The sequence below is a fragment of the Polypterus senegalus genome, chromosome 3 (assembly GCF_016835505.1).
Source record: "Polypterus senegalus isolate Bchr_013 chromosome 3, ASM1683550v1, whole genome shotgun sequence".
Lineage (NCBI taxonomy): Eukaryota > Metazoa > Chordata > Cladistia > Polypteriformes > Polypteridae > Polypterus > Polypterus senegalus.
Window position 1 is genome coordinate 143,974,548 of NC_053156.1, and position 22,823 is coordinate 143,997,370.

Genomic DNA, 22,823 nt, shown 5'->3' on the forward strand with positions numbered 1-22,823 from the left:
TGATAAAGCTCTCCATGCTAATCAAAAATTATTCAGTTGTCTTTATCCTTTACAGAAAACATAAAAAGTATACAGCAAATATTTTAAACATTTATTCAAGCTGTCGAGGAAGATCTGTAATAATTTAAACAGGACTGATTAAAGTAAGAATAGTGTGGCAGTAGGGGGCGCTAGTGCTCCCTTGAACCCTCAGGTACAACTCCAGACACCAGGTAAAAGTCCAAGACTTTTTATTATTTTTAAGCACAGTGCACCAAGCACCTTTCACACTACTCATATATTAAACCGCAAAAACACTACCACAATATTCTCTCTCCTCGCCCAGACACTTTGCTCCTCTCCCACCCAGCACAGCTCAGTGTCTGGACTGAGGCATCGTCTTTTTATAGCCCCTGACCCAGAGGCGTTCCTGTCCAATCAGACCACAATTCCTTTTCCCTTCCGGGTCAGGGCAAACAGTCCTGTTTTTTACCCCAGTCGCCCCCCCACAGCGCCTCCTGGTGGCCCCCAAGGTATCCAGCAGGGCTGTGTAAAAACACTACATAGTCCATAAGGCCCTACTGGAACTCGGGGCACGATCCTGCTGTCGGGAGAGCTCCTCCTGGCGGCCTGGGGGTGAGGGCCCAGTCCTCCACAATAGTCAATAAGTTCATAAACATAAATTACCATCTAAAGGCAAAATGGCATCCGTCACCCTTAGCTTTACAGCATCAACCACTTAATTTTTCTTTACTTGTTGCTTATTTGATACTACAGTGCTCAGATGCGCATTTCTATTTCTAATGCATTTCTTATTGTTTATTCTGTTTTTATTGGTAGGAAAATTAAAGTAAAACTTACTCAGCAGTCCTACATTCAATGAACTGTTATGAAAACATTACCATTACCATAATTGTTTTGACACTGTCACTTAACATGTTCTGTTTTTAAAGTGAGCACTAAGTGTAGTATGTTAATTATAGTTCTTACTACCACACAACCCTAGTTGCAGGACTAATATTGTCATTTTACTCAAGCCATTTACAAGATATTTATTTAACAATTTCCTTTCTCTGGAGAAGGAGCTGCTTCTTAAACACTTCTCTCTTTTTAATAGGACTGAGTGATGATATTTGTGATACAACTTTCAGCTGTCATATATTCTTTAATCGTGATGGGCCTATGAGCATATTGTTTAAAAATAAATAGGAAAGTGATAGAGCTGATCCAAACCCTGGGAGGTGAGCTCTAACAAAACCTAAAGGTTTTTTCATTGCAGTGGTTTGCATTTCATTACCTCAATCTGGAGATGATTTAAGTGACTCCTGCTGAGACTCATAGTGACAGTCAAACGTAAATTACATTTTTTATAACAAATGGAGTACTTAAGATTATGGCAGTACATGGTTGAATGGCTGTTGTCCTTCCTTCATTACATGTCTCATTTGGTAAGTAACAGATGATTTTTGACTACAACTGTCACTGTGAGAACTGAGAGTAATAAATGGCACTCAGATTGGCACATATTGAGATCAACTAGAAGATTTTCGTGTATCTACACATAAGTGCTTTTATCATTACTATCTCTGTAGCTTGATTTAACTTCGTTATATTTCCACTGATCTGGTATCATATGCATGTAATGGTGCATCCTTTTGCTTCCAATAAAATGCAAACAATTCACGTAAAGGAAGTAAATTTAATGCAGTTCAAAAGTGATACACACAAAAGAGAGAAGAGTATAATCTGCTCTAAACCTTCCACCTCAGACCTTGCCTTATCTTTTCAATATATACTCAGCAAAAAAAGAAACGTCCCTTTTTCAGGACTGTGTATTTCAACAATAATGTTTTAAAAATCCAAATAACTTTACAGATCTTCATTGTAAAGGGTTTAAACAATGTTTTCCATGCATGTTCAATTAACCATAATCAATTAATTAACATGCACCTGTGGAATGGTCGTTAAGACCTTAACAGCTTACAGAAAGTCGGCATTTATGGTCACAGTTCTAAAAACGCAGGGCACTAATGACGCTTTTCCACTGCATAGTACGGCACGACACGGTTCAGTTCAGCTCACTTTTGGGGTGTTTTCCACTGGTAACAGTACCTGGTACCTGGTCCTTTTTTTAGTACCACCTCAGCCGAGGTTCCAAGCGCACCGAACCGTTACCAAAACGTGACGTGTAAACTCTGCTGGTCACTGATTGGCCGGAGAAAATCGTCATTACTGCGTCACTGGCTATTCTTTTCTTTAAAGGTACACACGCAGAAGTTTGTGTCGCGTCTCTCCATCGCTGGACGCAGTTTGTTGCATAAGTGGATGAATGTTTCTTCAGACATTCGAATGTTCTCCAGCCACTGAGTGTTTGTAAAACCGGGAACAATCACATCCCACCACTCTGAGGCACGGTTAAATGTCCAAACAGATGGTCTGTTGCGGTGACTTTTTTGCAAAATGTGGAAGATCTGTAATATACAGAATCAGCATTTTAATGTTACACTGGCAGTTAAGTTCATTTTATGCTTTGCAACAGTGATAAAAGTTAGCTAGTGACGTGCTTTTTTAGATGCTTACCCTTGCGTGCGTCGAGCTAAAGTGTTGTCGTTGTCTGCGTGTTGTTGTAAAAGTTCCACGGTGTCACGGCAGTAGAGGCGGCGCAACTATAACGACACGTGAATAATCCCGCCCACTCTAAAGCGGTACTAAACTGCAGTCGAAACGCAAACCGAGCCGAACTGAGCCGAACCAAGGTGAGCTGTACTGAACCGTGCTGTGCCGTACTATGCAGTGGAAAAGCGCCTTTTAGAGACTTGTCTACCGACTGTGAAAAACACCCAAAAGAAAGATGCCCAGGGTCCCTGCTCATCTGCGTGAAGCGTGCATTAGGCATGCTGCAGGAGGCATGAGGACTGCTGATGTGGCTAGGGCAATAAATTGCCATGTCCGCACTGTGAGACACCTAAGACAGCGCTACAGGGAGACAGGAAGGACAGCTGATCATCCTCGCAGTGGAAGACCACGTGTAACAACACCTGCACAGGATCGGTACATCCGAATATCACACCTGCGTGACAGGTACAGGATGGCCACAACAACTGCCCGAGTCACACCAGGAACACACAATCCCTCCATCAGTGCTCAGACTGTCCACAATAAGCTGAGAGAGGCTGGACTGAGGGCTTGTAGGCCTGTTGTAAGGCAGGTCCTTACCAGACATCACCAGCAACAACGCCGCCTATGGGCACAAACCCACCTTCGCTGGACCAGACAGGAGTGGCAAAAAGTGCTCTTCACTGATGAGTCATGGTTTTGTCTCACCAGGGGTGATGGACGGATTCGTGTTTATCGTCGAAGGAATGAGCGTTACACCGAGGCCTGTACCCTGGAGCAGGATCGATTTGGATCGATGGCTAGGGCCATTCCCCAACCAGAAACTTGCAGGTGCCTTGGTGGAAGAGTGGGGTAACATCTCACAGCAAGAACTGACAAATCTGGTCCAGTCCAAGAGGAGGAGATGCATTGCAGTACTTCAAGCAGCTGGTGGCCACACCAGATACTGACTGGTACTTTTGATTTTGAGCCTCCCTTCATTCAGGGACACATTGTGAAACATTTTTAGTTTATGTCTTATGATGTTGACTCTTTTAGTGTTCATACAAATATTTACACATTAATTTTCCTGAAAGTAAAAACAGTTGAAAGTCAGAGGACGTTTCTTTTTTTGCTAAATATATATAGCTTGACTGAGCTGATGGAAACCATCCATGATTAAAAATAATTTAATAAAAAATTAATTCACATTTCATTAATTAATCATTAGATGGAAAAATGGGACTTTATTTGTCCCCAGTGGGAAATTTGTTTTTTTATAGATGCTCTTTAAATAAATAAATACATAAATAGATAAGTAAGTAAGTAAGTAAGTAAATATACACACTCATCAAAATGACTGTAACCCAAGAAAATTAAAAAGAAACAAAACTACTGACTTGGAAGTCACAGTCACAATGGGTTATTATGCAGGTGTATTACTGTTGGTATAAAGGAGCCCCGTTAGTGTTTCCTGACACACTCAGTTTTTTTTTTTCATTCTCTCCTAGCTGGTTGATTTAGTGGGCCTCTCTTGAAGTGATGTTACCAGCCCAGCAAACAACAGCATAGAAAATCATACTGGCCATCACAGAGTTATAGAAAATGTATACAATGTCACTTCCCACATTAAAGGAATGCAGTCTCCTAAGGAAAAAGAACCTGCTCTGCCCTTTCTTATATAGTCCCTCTGTGTTCAGAGACCAGTCCAACCTATTATTAATATGGACCCCCAAGTACTTATAGGAGTGGACCACCTCTATATCCACTCTTTGAATAATGACCGGACATCTTTGGTGCAGTGAAAGTCAATAAGCAGTTCCTTGGTTTTGCTGATGTTAAGATGCAAACAATTCTCTTTGCACTAAGAAACAAACTTTTCCACCTGACTCTTACACTCTGTTTCATCCCCTTTATGAATACACCACATAAGAGTAGAATCATAAAAGAATTTCTGCACGTGACATGACTTGGTGTTATAGTTATAGTTTGAGGTGTACAGGGTGAAGAGAAAACAAGACAGAACTGTTCCTTGTGGTGCTCCAGTGTTGCTCACATCTATATCAGAAACACAGTACTTGAGTCATACAAACTGCAGTCTGCCTGACTATCCTGGTCACCATATGCTTATCCATCTGCGTATCTCTGAGTTTACCTCTTAACAGGGATGACTGGATGGTACAGAAGATGCTGGAGAAATAAAAAATAATAATAATCCTCACAGTGCTGCCAGCTTTCACCAGGTGAGACTAAGCCTTGCGGAACAGATAGATAATTGCATCTTCCACTCCAATCTTTGTCTAATAGGCAAATTGCAAGTGGGTCCAGGTGGTCTACCACAAAAGGACTGACATAGTTCAGGATCAGTCTATCAAAGGTCTTCATGATGTTAGACATAAGAGTCACTGGTCTGTAGTCATTAGGTGAAGGGATGACTGACTCCATTGGAACAGAAACAATGTAGGATGTTTTCCACAGCAGTGGCCTTAGGGGCACACTGAATAGGTGATAGACAGAAGACACCACAAAGTTGGTCAGTGCAGGCCTTAAGAACTTGAGGACTGACTCTACATGGTTCCACAACTTTTCCTGTGTGTAGCTTCCTTAGTTATTGCCTTACTTGGTCTTCAGTTAGTTATTCACATGGATGATAATATATATATATATATATATATATATATATATATATATATATATATATATATATATATATATATATATATATATATATATATATATATATAAAGCAGTCACTTCATTCTCAAGAACATAATGACATTCCTTCACATGAAGGTAATGATGTAGTGCATGCCCGTTGCTGGTGTTAAGAAACACCAACTTGTGTTTTCACCCTTTTCAGATAACCCAAATTGCCTGTGTGTACTAAAGGTAGTACAAACAAGAACCACAAACTAGATGGGCTCTGTTAACAAGCTGACTTGAATTTCACCTCTACATCACAATTCTCCACTCATAGGAAAATTTTACTCCTCAATGGTTGATCTCTAATGGCTCATCAGAATAAGAAGAGATTCTAATTTATGTTTCATTTAAGAATCAACGTTGTCACAGAGGTTTCTCCTTAAATTTCTTAAACGAAATAGCTTCAGACAAAAAGGAAACATGAGATACAACTGAGGTAAAATGATTCACAATTGAGAATTTGTGTTGGAAAAACATGCTAGGTTTTTTGAGGTCTCTTTCTAGTCTTGTTTTAATCTCTTTCCAGACTTCACAATTATTGCTTATTGTTGGATCGATGTCTTTATCCAAGGTGACTTCCAACATTTGAGCTATGATCAGTTACATTTCTTTTGTTTTTCCAGTAGGAACACAGTCACATGAAGAAACTTTCTCACACGGTGACGTTAGAAGTGGGATTTGAAACCAACACCTCTGGGTTCAAAGTCTTAACCACTGTGCCAGACTGCCTTCCCATTCTTCTCGAATGAGTATGATCTAATTGGCACACAGCAATATACATCAGAGCAACTAATAATATTATTTGGAAACATGGCCTACAGTTTTGTAATCATAATAAATGGTTTTATTACCATAAACAACTGCCTGTACATTTTCCAATGTATAACTGAGCACATAATGCAAATACTTTGAAATTGAAAGAAAATTTCAAGGCACTTGGAAAATCTAGACCAGTGTGACTTTGTTGAGCTCTCTGCTGAAACTCAGGAGGAGACAATTGTGAGAATACCACGGTATTTTTTCTCAGGAGAAAAATCTGAGAAGAATGAGGCAAAATAAACTTAATTCTGATCTCATTGTTGTCTAGGAGGAACCAAAAGATATTAAGGAGATCTCTTTTTTGATTTTTGATTCCTATGGGATTTCTTTCTGCCCTTCCAACCACCCCAACCTCGGACCTGGGGGCACACTGTGGCTGCAGGTTTCTGTTCCAACCAGCTTCTGTTTTTAATTGGACTCCTGGGGCCTCATGTATAAACGGTGCGTACGCACAGAAATGTTGCAAAAGAACTTTTCCACGTTCAAATCTCGATGTATAAAACCTACACTTGGCGTAAAGCCACGCACTTTTCCACGGTACCTCATACCTTGTCGTACGCAAGTTCTCCGCTCTGTTTTGCAAACTGGCGGCACCCAGCGTCAAAGCAGTGCTACTGTTCTTGTGTGATTACTCATTATTTTCATGACGCAGCTTTATAAATACACAGAAACTAACCGCATATTGTTTATTAGTGTAATGCATCTGATTGTAATTAACTCATAACAATATAATGGTTCAGGGAACAGCCATAGTATTCCAAATGCCATAACTGCTTTAGCGTTGTTACTCTCACTTCTCCTTCTTCTTCTTCTTCTTTCAGCTCCTCCCGTTAGGAGTTGCCACAGCGGATCATCTTTTTCAATATTTCTCTCACTGCACCACTCAGAGTATTTATATCACTGTATCTGAGTGTGAATCACAGCAGAATTATCGGTATACGGCATTAAGCACACGCTGTCTCTGCCACGGCAAAACGTTTCAAAGCCTTTCCTGTACGGACCTCGCGGTTCAAAACAGTTTAATCCCAAGAACTTTAAATGCAGCCAATCAAGTGCTCCTTGTAGAACTGTTTGTACTTATAAATACAATCACCCCACTGTAAACTTGCACTATAGTTATAATATCACACAACCTGAGCCACTTTATAAAGCGCGTATTTACATAAGATGACGATATCACTTATAAGGTGAAATGCAGCAAAATATGTTTGTTAAATTATACAGATAAAACTTTAACTTCATTTAAATAATCTATATTCTTCACTGGGAGTGTCGTTAAGGATAGAATAATTAAACATGTACTACGAAGATATTTCAATGTTCTTTAAACGTTTTGAAGAATCGGCGCTAAGCTTACAGATGGCTTAACGTCTATTACAGAGCTGATTGTATGGCGATCGGTTACTTGGGGAAAGAAAAGCACTGACTGCAGGACGGCTACGCCAATATATATTGAATATAAAACAGAAAGATAAAATAACAACACAGCTAAAAACGCAGTGACAAATTTCGGCAAAAGTTAAATGCTTGTGTCATGAGCACGAGGCGGCTAGTGTCTGCAACATACGTGGCCATCCACCGTGCATGACATTGGCGGCCGAAGGAGCCACCGATTCTTCCTCTGCCCAGTGCCACCACAAGCTTAGAGCCGCCCCTGATGCTGCAATAAATTATTTAATCGAAGTGAAACATGTTTAATAATGTGCTTTAACTCCTATCATCATGAAAATGACATCACGTATACATCTCAGTATTTTAGTTATTCAGAGAGCTGTAATATCACGAATGTAATGGACTCTGTGTCCAGTTGGAGGAAGAGAGCCGGTTTAAGAAGCAAGTAGTGATTCACACACATAGAGCACATAGAAAATCAAATACAAAACAAAGCATTTAATGTGCTACTTTAATTACGATGTAATTTTAGAAACTGGTTAATTAAACAATTTTAAGATGAATTTTATGATGTTCTACTTTAATGACAAAATAAACTACGTGATTAAAGTGGAAATGTCGAGATTGAAGTGGACATTTCGTGCTTTTTCCCCACCGTGTGTTTTTTTTCTCTGTACCCTAATAAGCTTTCATATGACACTCAGACAGTGGGCTTACAACTCGGCTTTCCACGGCGACTTTGATATGTGACTTTTTTTTTATTTCTGGCACTGTGCGATTTTGTGGATGTGAGCTTTCAAGTTTCTCCAACACGCTATGCCACTCGATCAACTTCCTTTTGTTGATTATACCACGGCTTATTTGAACAAATAGTATGTTTTTCCTTTGCCTCCACTTGGTATTCGCTGAAATTCTTATGTTTCCCCCCGTGCTTTTCCCATTGTCTTTTCACAGAAGGCTGCACTTAAGGGCGATTTATATTGATTTGCATATTCAAATAGACGTAATTCTGGGAGGATTTGGGGCGTTACATAATGCGCGTGCACGAGCGTTAGTTTTCACGCTGATCGGGATTTATGTAGCGGAAGAACGTGGAAGTTGGATTACGCACAGATTCCTGCATCTGGATTTTTCTGTGCGTAAGCACATTTCGGCTTTTGTGCTTACGCCATGTTATAGTGCGAGTTCTACGCACGCCGTTATACATGAGGCCCCTGGACTGTTATTGCCCAAATTCTGTGTTTTGGGAACAATATAGAAATTAGAAAACTAAGTATATATATATATAAAATGTGCCAAGCAGTTATATAGGAATAATGCATTTTTTCTTTTTAACAATATTTTCATCTTGATTTTCATTCTAATTTTCTAGGTGTTCTAATTGTTTAATTAATCCATTATTTACTAATTAGTGGGTCTGATGCTAAAGTAGTTGCAGACTTTGATTATTCAGTGTTGCTTGCCAGTGTGTCTGCTCTGCTTATTTTTAATTGTCATTAATAAGATACAACAAAGGGAAAAACTGCATAGAGAAAGGGCAAAATATAATGAAAGCAACAAAAGTTTGTTTTTTATCAGTATGCTGCTACTGGAGTATGTGAATTTGCCCTTGGGATTAATAAAGTATCTATCTATCTATCTATCTATCTATCTATCTATCTATCTATCTATCTATCTATCTATCTATCTATCTATCTATAACGGAGTTAAACATTTCAATCTATAGCAAAAGCAGAAATATTTCTAAATATCTTCTAAATGTAAAAATCATGCTTCTGTGCTTTTCTTAATGCAGAATAAAAGAAAAATAATACCAGCTAATTAAATGAGATCAGTGTTATCAGGTGTGGTCACTGATTAGGAATCTGGTTAGAACAAAAACTTGCAGCCACAGTGTGCCCCCGGGACCGAGGTTGGGAAAAACTGCCTTAACATGATATCTCTCCACTTTCAAAAGAAAATGGTAGGTTAGATACCTCAACAATAACATCTTTAATTTAGAAATACTGTGAGCTGTTACTAAATTATTTCCTTCTAATATCCCTTAACACATTTTATTTTTTCTTTGCTGTTATTTCACATTGTTTGTATCAGTCTTATGTAAAGTTTTTTGTTCCTTTCTGTTTTTTTAGGAATGTCCAGATTTGCCTGCTGGGACTTTTCAGTTGGGTTTGTACGCATTTCTGTTTCAGTTGCTATGTCAGGTATTGTCCCATTTGTGATGTTTGGCTGGATTTTCAGGTTTAATTTACTTCTCCATATAGCATAACCAATTTCGGTGACAACTTTGTATGTGTGTGTTATAACCTGCCTTTCCACTGTGCCCTGCATATATACTGGTTTTGTGATCACTGAGTCTTACAGCTTCTCCTGGCATTAAATTAGAAATATTCTTAAATTTATGGACATGCATTTTTTTTTTTTTGTTTATCTTTTTGTTTCTCCTTCCTGTGGTTAGTCTCAGCCAAAAGTGGTGTAATGTGTAGGTTGTTGTAAAACAGTAAGCCTGTTTGTGTCCTCCTGTTCATTAGCATCTGCACATGAGAAAATTCATTCCCCAGAGGAGCACTGCTATATATCATTAGACTATTTGTAAGTTCTTCCTTGCTAACACATGTTGTTTTTTTTTTCTTTAGCCTTTTGACTGTTTTTGCTGAGCTCTCTGCGAGGCCTTTAGATCTGAAATAATTGGGGCTTGAGGTGTCATGCTGAAAACCCTACTCTTTGGAGAACTGCCAGAACTCTGCACTGGAGAACTGCAAGCCATTAGCTGTAAAGACAATGCAATGCAAAAACAAACTACATGAAAGCTTTTACTGAGTTGCTGACTGTATAGTTCATACTTCATTGCAGTTTGAACACTAATCAGTGCACTAATCTGATGCTATTACATGGCTTTTTCCATAAAAGTCATATACATTTACTACAGCCTGGCAATAAGGCCATCTTGGATCAAGATGCCTTGAAAGTGGTTCAGATTGTTGCTGTTACCTAAATATGGCACACAATTCAAAGGTAGCTGTAACCTGGAATATGTCCTGATTAATACTAAGCAAATACTTGACCTTTTTTGTTCATACTCTTTTCCTCACCCAAAAGACCTTCATGGATTTTGTGGAGAATCTTTTTCTGAAGCCTGCTTGTATAACCTACTTATTGCCTTTAAATACGATTCTGTCAAGATCGACATTTCCAGTAGTTGTGTATAACAATGGGACAATCCTTTTTCTACTCCGACCATCCACTCAGTATGGCTGCTTTGAAGTCTGCCATTGTGTCATCTTTCTCTCCAAACTGATCTCTTCAGATCTCTGGGTAGACATTGAAAGTAGCACTCTGATCATGTCCACATAGGACTGAATGTCTGCCCCGACAATGAAGTGGTCTCTTTATTCACAGAACAAGGAAGAATATCTACTGTGAAAATGTTTTTGCCTTAAATGTTAATGAGGTTTGCATCATACTAAAATAAGCTGACATGTATCCTTTAAGTTTGGATCAGACAATCATTTGAAGGTTTGGCTAAAATGAACACCAGTGCATTGTCCATACACATATTGGTAAAATCTTTCACATGCATGGACGATTTCTAGCACCTATTTTTTTTTTTAGTATTTGTCTGTTGCTTGTTTCTGCTGCTGAACAGAGACAAAGCATTCGGCTTGGTAAAATGTGTTGTCCCAGGAAACTGAGACATAACGTACTTGGGTAGCTTGTAAAGTTCTAGTTTAATGCCTTTATTCAGATGCCTTGGGTCGAGGCATATATATATGGCTGCTTTTCTTTTTAACAATGTGCAATGAGTTCATTCAGTTCATATCTCTGTCAGGTGTTTACAACTAAAAGCAATGTTTCATTTACGTGGATGTTATGTTCACCTGGGAGGCAGTCTAGGCCTACAAAAACATCTGCATGCTCCTACAGTAATATTCCATTTCCATCGTGTGTGTCTGTTGTAGCCACAAAAATCTCTCCAACTCTTGTTCAAATGTTATAAGTCACCTTGGATAAAGGAGACAGACAAATAAGTAAATGTAACTCTAAATCTGGCTCTTACATTTTGTGGCCTCAAATCATCATCTGGTATTTGGAGACTATTATAAATGTCTGCTGCCTCTTGTCTAATGATGTGTGGTAAAACTGAGGCTTTCTTTTGTTGTCGTAAGACCATGGAGTGGTCACATTAAGATAAATGTTAAAACACTGCTCAAAGCACTTCCAACTTTCAGCCAGATGTCCTGCGAGCAGCATGCCTGACAGTGGTTGTAACTTCTCCAAGGTGCTGAAAAGATCTCCCAGTCCATCCCACCAGTCTGTTTGCTAGATGCAATTCTGATTCACAGTATACAATTCTTTTATTCTGTGATTTATTGTCTATCTTAGTTGCCGCCCACCTCTTTATGTGTTGTTCTCTTGACTGCTGCTCACAAGCTGGATTGGTTCTGTTTACAGGATAACTTTAGTTTCCTCTCCGATACACAGTTCTCTAAGTATCCTTTTCCTGCTCCCTACACTTGCAGTCATCCCAGCTTCAATGGCTCTTGGGATATGTAGTACGAATAACTTCTACATTTGGCATTTTGCTTAGTTGTCCCAGTGCTTGTAATATGAAGTCCATTTACATTGAGATATAAGGAAAAATATTTCTTGTTTATATTGATTTATTTCAAATATGCATCATATTTGTGATCATTTTAAGAGGCATAATTAAAGTTTGAAAGTTTATTTTGCTTATGAAGTAATTAAGACTATATTTATCTCTTTAGTTATCCATAAAACAATATAGTATAACAAGTATATTGAACTTAAATATTATATATTGTTGCAATATGGGTTTTCTTTACAAAAAGAAAAGTGATAAACAGTCCTTTTCAAAAGCAGAGTTTATTCCATACTCATAGGAACAATTTTGGAATCTTTAAACAGAGCCTAAAGGCACATGAGAAACTGATTAAATCTTTCGGGAACAAGTTGACTCCGTTTCTATCTTGTCTGATTCAATAAATTTCAAGGATGTCTTCTTCAGAGCTGCTCCCCTGCAGAGGGGTGGGGACGTTATCTTTGAAATGGATCCGAAAGACATAAGCACCCCAGCCAAGGAAAGACCTGTTGTATTAGAGAAACAAGAACTTATAAATCCCTTTATTACTGTGAACTATGCATATTGAATGAGGAGATTCACTATTTTTCTGATGTATGCTTGTGTTTTCTTTGTTACCTAATACTACCTTGAAAGTGAATGTGCATTTTTCCACTCTGAACTTTTCCCTAATATTATTATAAAATAATAATATTTATTAACTTATGGTGAACTTTTTCATCTCAGTAACACCTGTAAATTTTCAAAAACCTTTCTAACTAGGAATATATTCTTGCTAAATTAAACAGTTTACTTTAAATGATGGGCAATGATGTGTCATTCTTCTGTATGCATCTCTGATACAAAGCATTGGAGTAGCAAAGAGTACTCAAGGCCTGACTGAATCAGGACCAATGTAGAACTAAAACCACCATCTTGTCTATACATCTGTGGTCAAGAGTCCTGTCTTTAGTTCAAAAGGATAGGATTATGGGAATGTGTATTTATGATGAACCCTGCCTTCCTCCCAAGTAACTGTTAATAATATTTTAGCAAAACATGCACTTTGCATGGAGGACCCTTGATAAAATCAATCAGCAGGCAAGGTTTGGGGAAACAGTGTATTGATTGCTAAATTGAGTAACGTGCAATCTCTTATCTTCCACATTACAAAAAAAAAACATTGTGTGTATTAATTTGCAACATTATTATTTTTTTTTTTACATAATACTTATTAAACCTGTCAACTCTAATGTGAAAATCAACTGCAACAATCCAGTAACTTCATTACAAATATATTAAAGTTTTTCTAAATTGGTCTCTAAAAATAATGACGATGTAACAGTTACATAAAAGAAATTTTTATTCTTTGAACCTGTTGTAATTGCCATAATGACTGTCAATAGAATAATATTATTAGATTTATATGTTTTGTATATGAAAGTTTATGTATAGTTGACTTATTAGTTATAGTACATTTTTATGTTTTGTCGATGTAGTGCAATGCTTAAAACTTTGGACTTTTAACTATAATGGTGGTAAAATTTTGCCTTTGTTTCACTGGGTCACCTACCTCTACTCCAACTGTGTATGCAAGCAATTGCATTGTACCGTGATCATCTAGGTCACCTTGGGTTAAAACAACAATACAAACAATGCAACAATAAAAGCAGAGTGAATAAAATGCATAAAGATTATTTAGGATACAGATCTCCAGAAAGACACATGGCATAATTTTTTTAGGCAAAATTGGGATCAGGATGTTTCAAAATAACATTAAAAGTGAAAAAACTTTAAAATAATATTACCAATCTTTATTATTCAATTCTTCATTCATGGCATGGCATTCAAGGAGGCTGAAGTCCTAATTCTATGCACCCCGATATAGAAGTATAATCTAAGATTTTAGATAATTTATATAAATAATAGAAATTAACTCCCTTATGAAACATGCATTCATTTGCATTTTGTATTCAGAAAGCTGATGCATTTTGTCAACAATGATTACATTACATATTGAAGAGACCAGCTCTAAGTATACATGCACACATCTCACAAGAAATCTAAACCTCTCATGTCCATTGGGTAATGTGGCTAATACAATTTGGACAGCAGTTAAACTGTATGGACACTCTGATAAAAACAGATGAATAAAGGAAACCAACTGAAAGAAAAAGATGGCTCTGACAATGAGTTTGAAAAACAGAATGAGTCTCTGAAATTACAGTACTTTGATAAAGAAAACCAAAAAAAGCACAAAATTGCAAAAAATACAATTTTTGTATTTTTTCTCACACATTCATGGAAATAAAAGTATAGCATATTTGGTGTGTCCTAAATGTTACCATTCACATGATTATACAGGTACAGTTTGAGATGACATAGGGAAAGGGGTTTGATAGAAAGATAAAGGAAGCTGACCAGTATTCATAAATAATCCAGCAGCGAATCAACCAAAACAGGACCTCTGTAAACTACAGTGTGATTTAAGTCCTATTTAACAATATACGGATGTCAAAATGTTCTCCAACCCTTCTCTTTTAAAAATTAATGGTACTTTAATGGTTCTTTGCTGGTTTCTGTAAATACTTGAGGAGCAATTGCTTGACAAATGCATATTTCATTCTGGGAAAGGTTTTTGCAAATGAAATTAGTTTGTTGAACTTTGGAAAGTTTTGCAATATGTGGACTAAACAAAGGTTTTTAATTTACTGTACTCTACCTAGCAGTATACTAAAAAAATCAAGAAAACCTAAACTTAGTTTATGCTATTGTAAAGGCATGAGCCCACTGGGTTTTCACAAATCTGTTATCATTAATTCATGGTTATTTATGCAACCTGTCAATAAAGCAGGTTACTGCTTTAAGTCAATAGAGCATCTTACTGGATTCTTCATGTGGATGGTTCCCCTATGGAATAGGTAAGAACCACTCCAGCACTTTTGTTAAGAGTGTAGATCTTGCCAACACAAAAAACACGAATCAATAGAAATAAAGAAACATTGGGATGGAGAAGGTTAAAATCTGACTAGTCCCTGAGAGGTAACTGCAAGCTAGGCCCAGGGACCATCTGAAAGTATTTAACCCTAAGAGGTTTTGTAGAAATATTTATGTATATACAATACAATACTAGCAGTGGTACTTAGTGCTGCCTTGGTTGGAATAATCAAATGTGTGGTCCCTAAATAAAATCCCCACAGGACCTTTTTTTTTGGGTGCTTATCTAAAGAGCAAAATTATCCTACACTATCTGTTTAAAAAAGTAATTGTGCCTTCGCACTTAATTACTGGTTTAGATTAAATAATAACAGCCAAATACTTCCTGCAATGCAGAATTGGCATTACACATTGCTGTAGATTAATATTACCCAATGCTCCTTGTAGAACTATTTTAATTCAGAAACACTGGTGGGTTAATTAGCATGAACTGCTTGAATGAGGTTCTGCCCCAGTAACTGTAGAGGGTTTATGTCTAAACTTTGAATTTTTCCATAATGTTAAATGTCAAGCATAGGCAATTTAGAGACTACAATGACTTTAATACTATTGATTGTGTAGGAAAACTAGACAACCTAGAAGAAAGCTATGGAGGCACTGGGAACACTGTAAGAAGACAATAGTACCTTCTGCGAACCATTAAAATTCATTGTATCAAAGATACTCAAACCATTAAAATTCTGTGTATTAAAAATACTCTGTGAAATGCAATAATGTATAACATTTAATGCAAGATGTGATATAACATTGTTTTGAAGATTTTGTGTAATATATATTCATTTAAAAGGTCACTTTAAATATATGTACAATGGATATGACAAACTAATACTCTTGCAAGTTAAGCATAGATAATAGATATTTTTCTCAGGGATTTTTGAAGACCAAAAGATACTTAAGTGGTTTACCACATATGCATTTTTGTTAAAAAACTCATCTTCTCATTATCACTTAATAATAATGCCAGCCAAATAGTAAAGCTTGCTAAAACCATAAAACCAAATGCCACACACAATGATGGTAAAACGAAGGCAGAAATTCTGCACCCTTAAATTTAGTCTGTATTACATTACTGAAAAGTTAAACAAAATCAGATGTTCATTCATGCAGAACACTAATTCCATAGCTCACTTAAATTAAAATGATTTCCTAGAGTGCCAAAGTAGATTCACCCAATAAACCCAAACGTATACTCTTTTTGTTATTAATGTTATTACTAACTCTAGACTGGATAAACAGGATAGAAAATGGATGGATTGAATATTATTACTACTAATAATCACTTTGTTAATGGTTATGTTATTTTACTAGTGCCAACGTTGTCTTCATATCAAACATGCTATATGATTTCAGCTATTTAAGAGAATAATATGGCTTGGTTTAGCTTCACTTGCAGATCCATTATCTATAAGTAAGGCAACCATTAGTACTTGAATCTTTCTAAAATGGATACGTGTAATGGTGCTCTGCTGGCAATGACACTGTTTTTATTATTATTATTATTATTATTGTTTGAGATAATTGTATTCTACCAGTCCTGTTGAGACTTCTGAAAGCATTGAGCAGCATGTCAAAATTGTGAACAGAAATATTTTAAAGGAAAGGAAATGTTCTCTAAAATGCAAATGAGGTCAAAACCAGAGATGCAATATGGTGTGTCATAGGTCACACATACTGTAGGCCCTAATCAGCTGGACTCCACCACTATTGAAAGCAAAAGCCTTCAGCCAACATGTGTTGTGATTGGGAGTCACAGATATGGTGAAAGGGTCTGTGGCCTCCAAACACAGCCATAAAACAAGCCAGGGATTTTGCTGGCCAACCAAGAAGTGTCTCATCCCAATCTAGCTAATCCCTAAGATGTGAAAATTGTGGAACTGACTTTGAAAATTGAAAGACCTTTTGAAAGGACTCGTAAGAGGGAGAAAACCATGAAAACTCTGGCTTGCAACCAAAAGGCACCAAGTATTCTTTATAAATGAATATTGTTGTGCCACCAGGCAATGAAAGGATAAGGAGATTAATAAGAGTTAGAATAATGAATCAGGGCTGTCACTGGGAAATTCAAAATAAATAATAAACACTCACAAATGACTTCAAAAAATCAAACAACTTTTAAAATCGATTACAAAAACCCTAAAACATATAAGGAAAGAAACATTGTGGCTGAATCACTAATAATCATTAATAACAAAAGGCATTTAAAAAGAGCAAAAAGGAGTTGCCCTAAAGAGGCAATTCCAGGTAACCAAGACCAAACCAAGGGAATAACCAAAAGACCAGAGCAGAAAAAAAAATAAAATAAATAAAAATAAAACAATAATACTCTCAAAAGACTGCAAGAACTTCAGTGCACCATCCCTGAGATTCTTTTTTTCTGGCCTTAAATAGCCAAAAAGAGGGCTCAGTAATGGTGATGTCAAAGTGATTCCACCTCTTGAGGTGTCGCCTACGGAACACAAGGAATGGACTCACATCTACCTATCTATACATCTATTATAAGTTACAGTACATAATTATAGAATAATAAACATAAGCAACAGTAAAAATAACAATTCAAAATGAACAAGAACAACAAGAAAGCATGAAATGCACATAAGCTCAAGTTTACACTTAACAACATACTAATCTTTTGGTAAAAGTCGAGCACCTAGCCTGGTCTTTATGAAGTCCTATTATAAAGACAGGTGTAAGAGCTTGTCACATCCATGCTGCAAAGCAAAACCAGTGGCTTCTTCATCATCTTCCTGAAACTCCCACAAAGATATTAAGAGCCATTCAAGTAATGAAACCAACATAAGACTGCAGAAAGGTGTGAATAATGATTCAGGAGATGAAAGATGAGGTGGAATGTTTAAGTAAAAGCTAAAAACATGTAGATGAAATGGATTGAAATACAGAGAAGTAAAATGAGCCAAGTGAAAATGAAATAAGCAAAACTGAGAATTGTTTGGAGCTCACTTTAATGATATAAAACATATGCTCATGATCTGCTTCAAACAATTGGAACAAATGGCATCTGCTGTTGACAGAAGAATGTTTGCTGTAGAAATTAATACTGTATAAGTCACATAAATAAACATAAAATAAAAATTTTGGAGTCTAAAGATATATCAAGAAATAAAAAATCTCAGATTGATAGAATTGTGAGGTAACAGGAGGCACTAGAATAGAACCCTGCATTTTATTTGGTTACTTTTTATTTTTAGCTTTTTTGCTATCGGATGAGTGCTGCATTTTACAATGTCAAGTAGCTTCTGATATACCTCTATGCACCCATTCAGGCTTAAAAGTGTTTTGTGGACTTTACACACATATCTAAATCTCTTCAGAAGAAGACAAAAAAGAATAATTCTGTTTTAAGTGACATTATTATATATAAATAACTATGAGTCTTTGTGTTTATTAATAGTATACTTTAATAAGTTTTTTCTCTCTTTATTAATTTCTCTGACATGGCAGAGGTCGATAATTCACAACCTCTGGCAGTACTCTTGATCATTTTTCATATTCTGCTTTTTGTATTTCTGTTTTTGCTATTTTTTCCTTACTTCTTCTTGCATTTTGGTGGTAATAATGTTTTTAAATTACTGATTGCTTTGTACCTTATCCTAATAGAATCTAATATGGTTTTAATTAATTGTAGTTGTTTTTTCTTTTCTTACTTTTTGGTGTGATGATTAGCCTCAATTTAGATCTGCTCTACTAGGACTGCATTATTATAAACATTATAGAAGTTTGTAAATGTTGATATATCAGTGATTTGCTGTTATTTTTACTACACTGCTACTACAACATAATCCTTATGCATTTACATGTCATAATAATACAGTTGTATGTTCATTTCACTTTGTTAATCTCCAGAACATTCCATTCACTTTTATGATAAATACATTTAGCATTTTTCAAGAGTAAGAATTAGACAAACATAGTAGATTAATAAACATTGTGATGAGATTAATCGATTTAGACCAACATACCCTATTTCCTATTCAGATACTACTTTCAAAGATCTAAGATTCATTGAACTGCTACTTTTATTTACAATATTTAGTAACTTGTTGCACATATCTACAATTCTCTATATGAGGAAATATTTCTTGTGAAATTGTGAAGTATTACCCATCACTCATTTGTATGCCCTTGCTATTTTTATGTAGTTCAACAATGCAGTTCAAGAATCAACAGTACTTAGCATTAGGGTGTTTAACTTCTATATACCAAAGAATTTCTGTTCGGGTTATTAGAAAAGATAATTACTGTTTATGCTTATCTAAGAACAAGTAGATTTTCATAACCTTGCTTTGTGTCCACGGGTTATCAATCTTTTTTTGTCCTGTATAGTGTATCATGATGGTCCCATTTTCACTAATGTGATATGGTGGTGCAGGTTTGACTTTTTGTTTTCACTACCACTATGTTTAAATTATCAACACTGATAATGAACCCTGTACACTACTTCAGCATAGATTATTTCACTTGTTAGACACATTGTTCCTGCTCAGGCAAAAAACATTATTTTACACCTATTAAATTAATATCACTCTTCCTACCTCTTAGTTGATAATCTACGATAGCTGACAATTTCAAGATACAATGAATGAACTGTAGCCAGTATTCATATTTACTGCAATAACATTAATAACAGTAATATTTATCTGAGACACATTCTTCTGTATAATAGGTACATTTAGTATTATTTCATGCCTATATTAGTCTAGGTTTCCACTCTTCAAGGGATGAGGCTCCCAAGGGCATTCCCACATCCCCTTCATAATTGTGAGCAGCCTTCTTATGGGTGGCTGCAACAGAGCTACTCCTGCAGAAAGCAGAAAAGAGGCCTGTCTGCCGTTTCGGGCCTGTGTGTAGTTTTATAGTGAACCCCAAAAATTTCCTTGCAAGTTGGAGCACCACTTTCAGGGTTCCTCTGAACTGGATTAAGCCTGTTTGAAAATGAATGAAATGATGCATTTTGATCTTGACATAGAAAAAGCTAATCAACTTTGAATCCACTTAATCCTATTCGGGGCTCTCTGGGGCCAGGTCCTCTTCTGGCAGCACAGGGCTCATTGCAGGAAAACATTACTGATCTACTGTAGGTGCTGATCCGTTGCAAAATCCACACATACAGGGACCCTACATCTTATGGTATGTACTCTGAGAACTGTTGTAACGGAAGAATGTGTAAGTTCCACATGGACAATGTCCAGACATGGAATTGGAAAATAGGTTTCTGAATTTCGTAGCCCACTCTGTCATTGTGTCAACCTAAATATATTAAATATACTGTGAAAAATCTTCAAATACATTCAACTTCATTTGAAAATATCTGTAAGGTATTTTTGAGATATCTGAGAATATTTTCCTGTGAAAGTATTGTAATTAGGATGCCTTTCAGTTTTTAAAATTTCCTTTGATTCATTCACACAATCTTACAGTATATTAAGCATTATGGCATTTATTGACATCCTGAATGGCATCTGTGGTATTTCAAAAATGCATTTTGCTTATTTTAAAATATGAATTGAATAATTCCAAGGTATCAAAAATTAATTTCATAGACCTTATTAGCAAATCAGCTTTACAATATTTTAATATATTTAAATATTGCTTTGATATTTCTTAAAATAACTTTTGGTGTATATCTTTAAATAACTCAAATACTAAGATTTATTTCACATATTCAGAATTTAAATAGCTACTGATCTATTTTAAGATATTGTCAAAAGCATTCCATTAATCCTGAAAACAGCTTACTTTTAAATACATTGAAAAGTATTTGTGCTAACAATTTCTAAATAAACATTATGTATTTTTAAATATACAGTAAACTCAGGTAGCCAGTTAAAATGGCTAAATCTGTGAGGTTATTACATGGAAAAAAGACGAAGAAAATGACAAAACCGTCAATACTGTTTTGAAAGCTCTATAAAAATTATCTATCTTTAAGAAAACCCTCCATTACTTTGTGCTCACTGTGTAAGAGGATTTTAGCTTTTTTTCAGTTCTGATCTGAACAAACACGCTCCATTCCAAAAGAAGCAAGTTGTCTTTGCCTAATAGATGATGGCTGTCTTTGAAATACAATGGTTTAGAAATCTGAAGGCCTTAAATCATTTCTAGACAAGTGTCAAAATGTAAACTATATTCTTGTCTCTACAAAGCAAGTAAGACATCCCCTATACACAACAAAGACAGTGATAAATTGTTTATAAGAAACATAAATGGATGCCTACAGCCATCTTTTATTGAAGAATGTTTCTTAATCTGGAGCTTTCATTTATCAACAGATCTTATTAAAACTGATTACAAGGAGCATGTTTTTAAGAAAGCAGGTAGTTGGCTTGCTTCTAAGAAGTTCAAATTACTTGCATTCCCAAGATCATTTTGAATTCTCACTGCAAGGAAGAAATTTATGTTTACAGTGTTCATACACTTATTTTTTATATTTTATTAATAGCTTATCATTATACATTTAACTTTGCTTCATGGAATATATATATATATATATATATATATATATATATATATATATATATATATATATATATATATATATATATATATATATATATATATAAATGATTCTAATCTATGAAAAAGATTAAAGAGTACAAAAACACACAACAGTTTTACATATTCTGTATTTTCAACAGTTCATTCCAAGGACTATCAGCTATGCATGTGTACTTATTAGGATATTTACTCTAAAACATTAAAAAATATGCACATTCCAAAATGGCAGGATACTGGAGAATGTATTATAAACAATTTTGAATTAAATCAAACTTTGTATAGAAGTTAGAGAAATTATTGGAAAAGGCTTATTCATTATATGCATCACTGATCTTCCTTTATTTACGACAAATGTTTGATACCGTTTTAAACAAAGATAAGTTTCTGTTGTCTTGCTTTCATCACAAATGACTCTCAATAATGACCACTTCCAGAGAAATATAAACCTATAGACCAGTATATATTATATATTTTCAGAGAATCAGATTAATTGTAAAATTAATTAGTCTAATTCTCTTCTTTGTGGAGCTAGATCCTATCCTGGCGGAATGGGGAGTGAAGCAGAAACCAAGTCTGGAAGGTACACCAGTTTGTGACAGAGCACACTGACACCTATCAGAGTCACTAATCCAATTTACAAATCCTAAGTTAGCATCACACAGAAATTAATATTTAGCAGCATCTTAAAAGCAACACTTAGGAGAAATATTTGCATGTTATTTGATATTAAAAGTACAATATCTAAACTCAAAACATTACATTCATAACAAGTAAGATGATTGTCAGATTAATTTCAGTTAAAATATGTTGCTGCTTTGGGACTACAAGCTTTTTTGATTTTCTTCTAACAAAGTTTTTCTTAGGAGTGCAAGATTAAAAGTACACTTAAATATTAGCATAGCATGCTGATCGCCAGCTGACTGCAAAGATGGTTAAAAAAATGGACGGATAGATGTAACTATGACATTCAAATAGTGTAAAGAGAGAAAAGGCTGAGGCAGTACATGAGGCAGAAATAAAAATGAGAAGAAGTCTTCAACAATGCCTCACTCCCTCTGCATGAAATCGTGATCAGGCTGTGGAGCACCATCAGGAAATTCTACTTCACCTTCAGCAAATAATTCTATTACTTTCCTCCACATAACACTAATTAGGCTTAAATAAATATTGAACCTATTTATGTATCTTACTATTTCATCTTTAGTGTATTCTGTGCTGTCATTCTGTGTTAACTGCTGTAATACTG

At 35.8% G+C, this 22,823-nt stretch overlaps 1 protein-coding gene across 2 annotated transcripts in view; it reads right to left on the bottom strand.

Moving 5' to 3' along the window:
* pax1a (paired box 1a) overlaps positions 1-22,823 on the bottom strand; it is a 91,369-nt gene that overhangs the window by 32,240 nt on the left and 36,306 nt on the right. Inside the window, exon 5 of one of the 2 annotated variants that reach the window (XM_039748016.1) lies at positions 12,392-12,594. The exons of the other annotated variant lie outside the window; for it this stretch is intronic. Coding sequence (XP_039603950.1) covers positions 12,440-12,594 — 155 coding nt within the window. The 3' untranslated portion in view covers positions 12,392-12,439. Of the gene's footprint in view, positions 1-12,391; positions 12,595-22,823 lie in introns of those variants that run through there. 2 annotated transcript variants of the gene reach the window in all.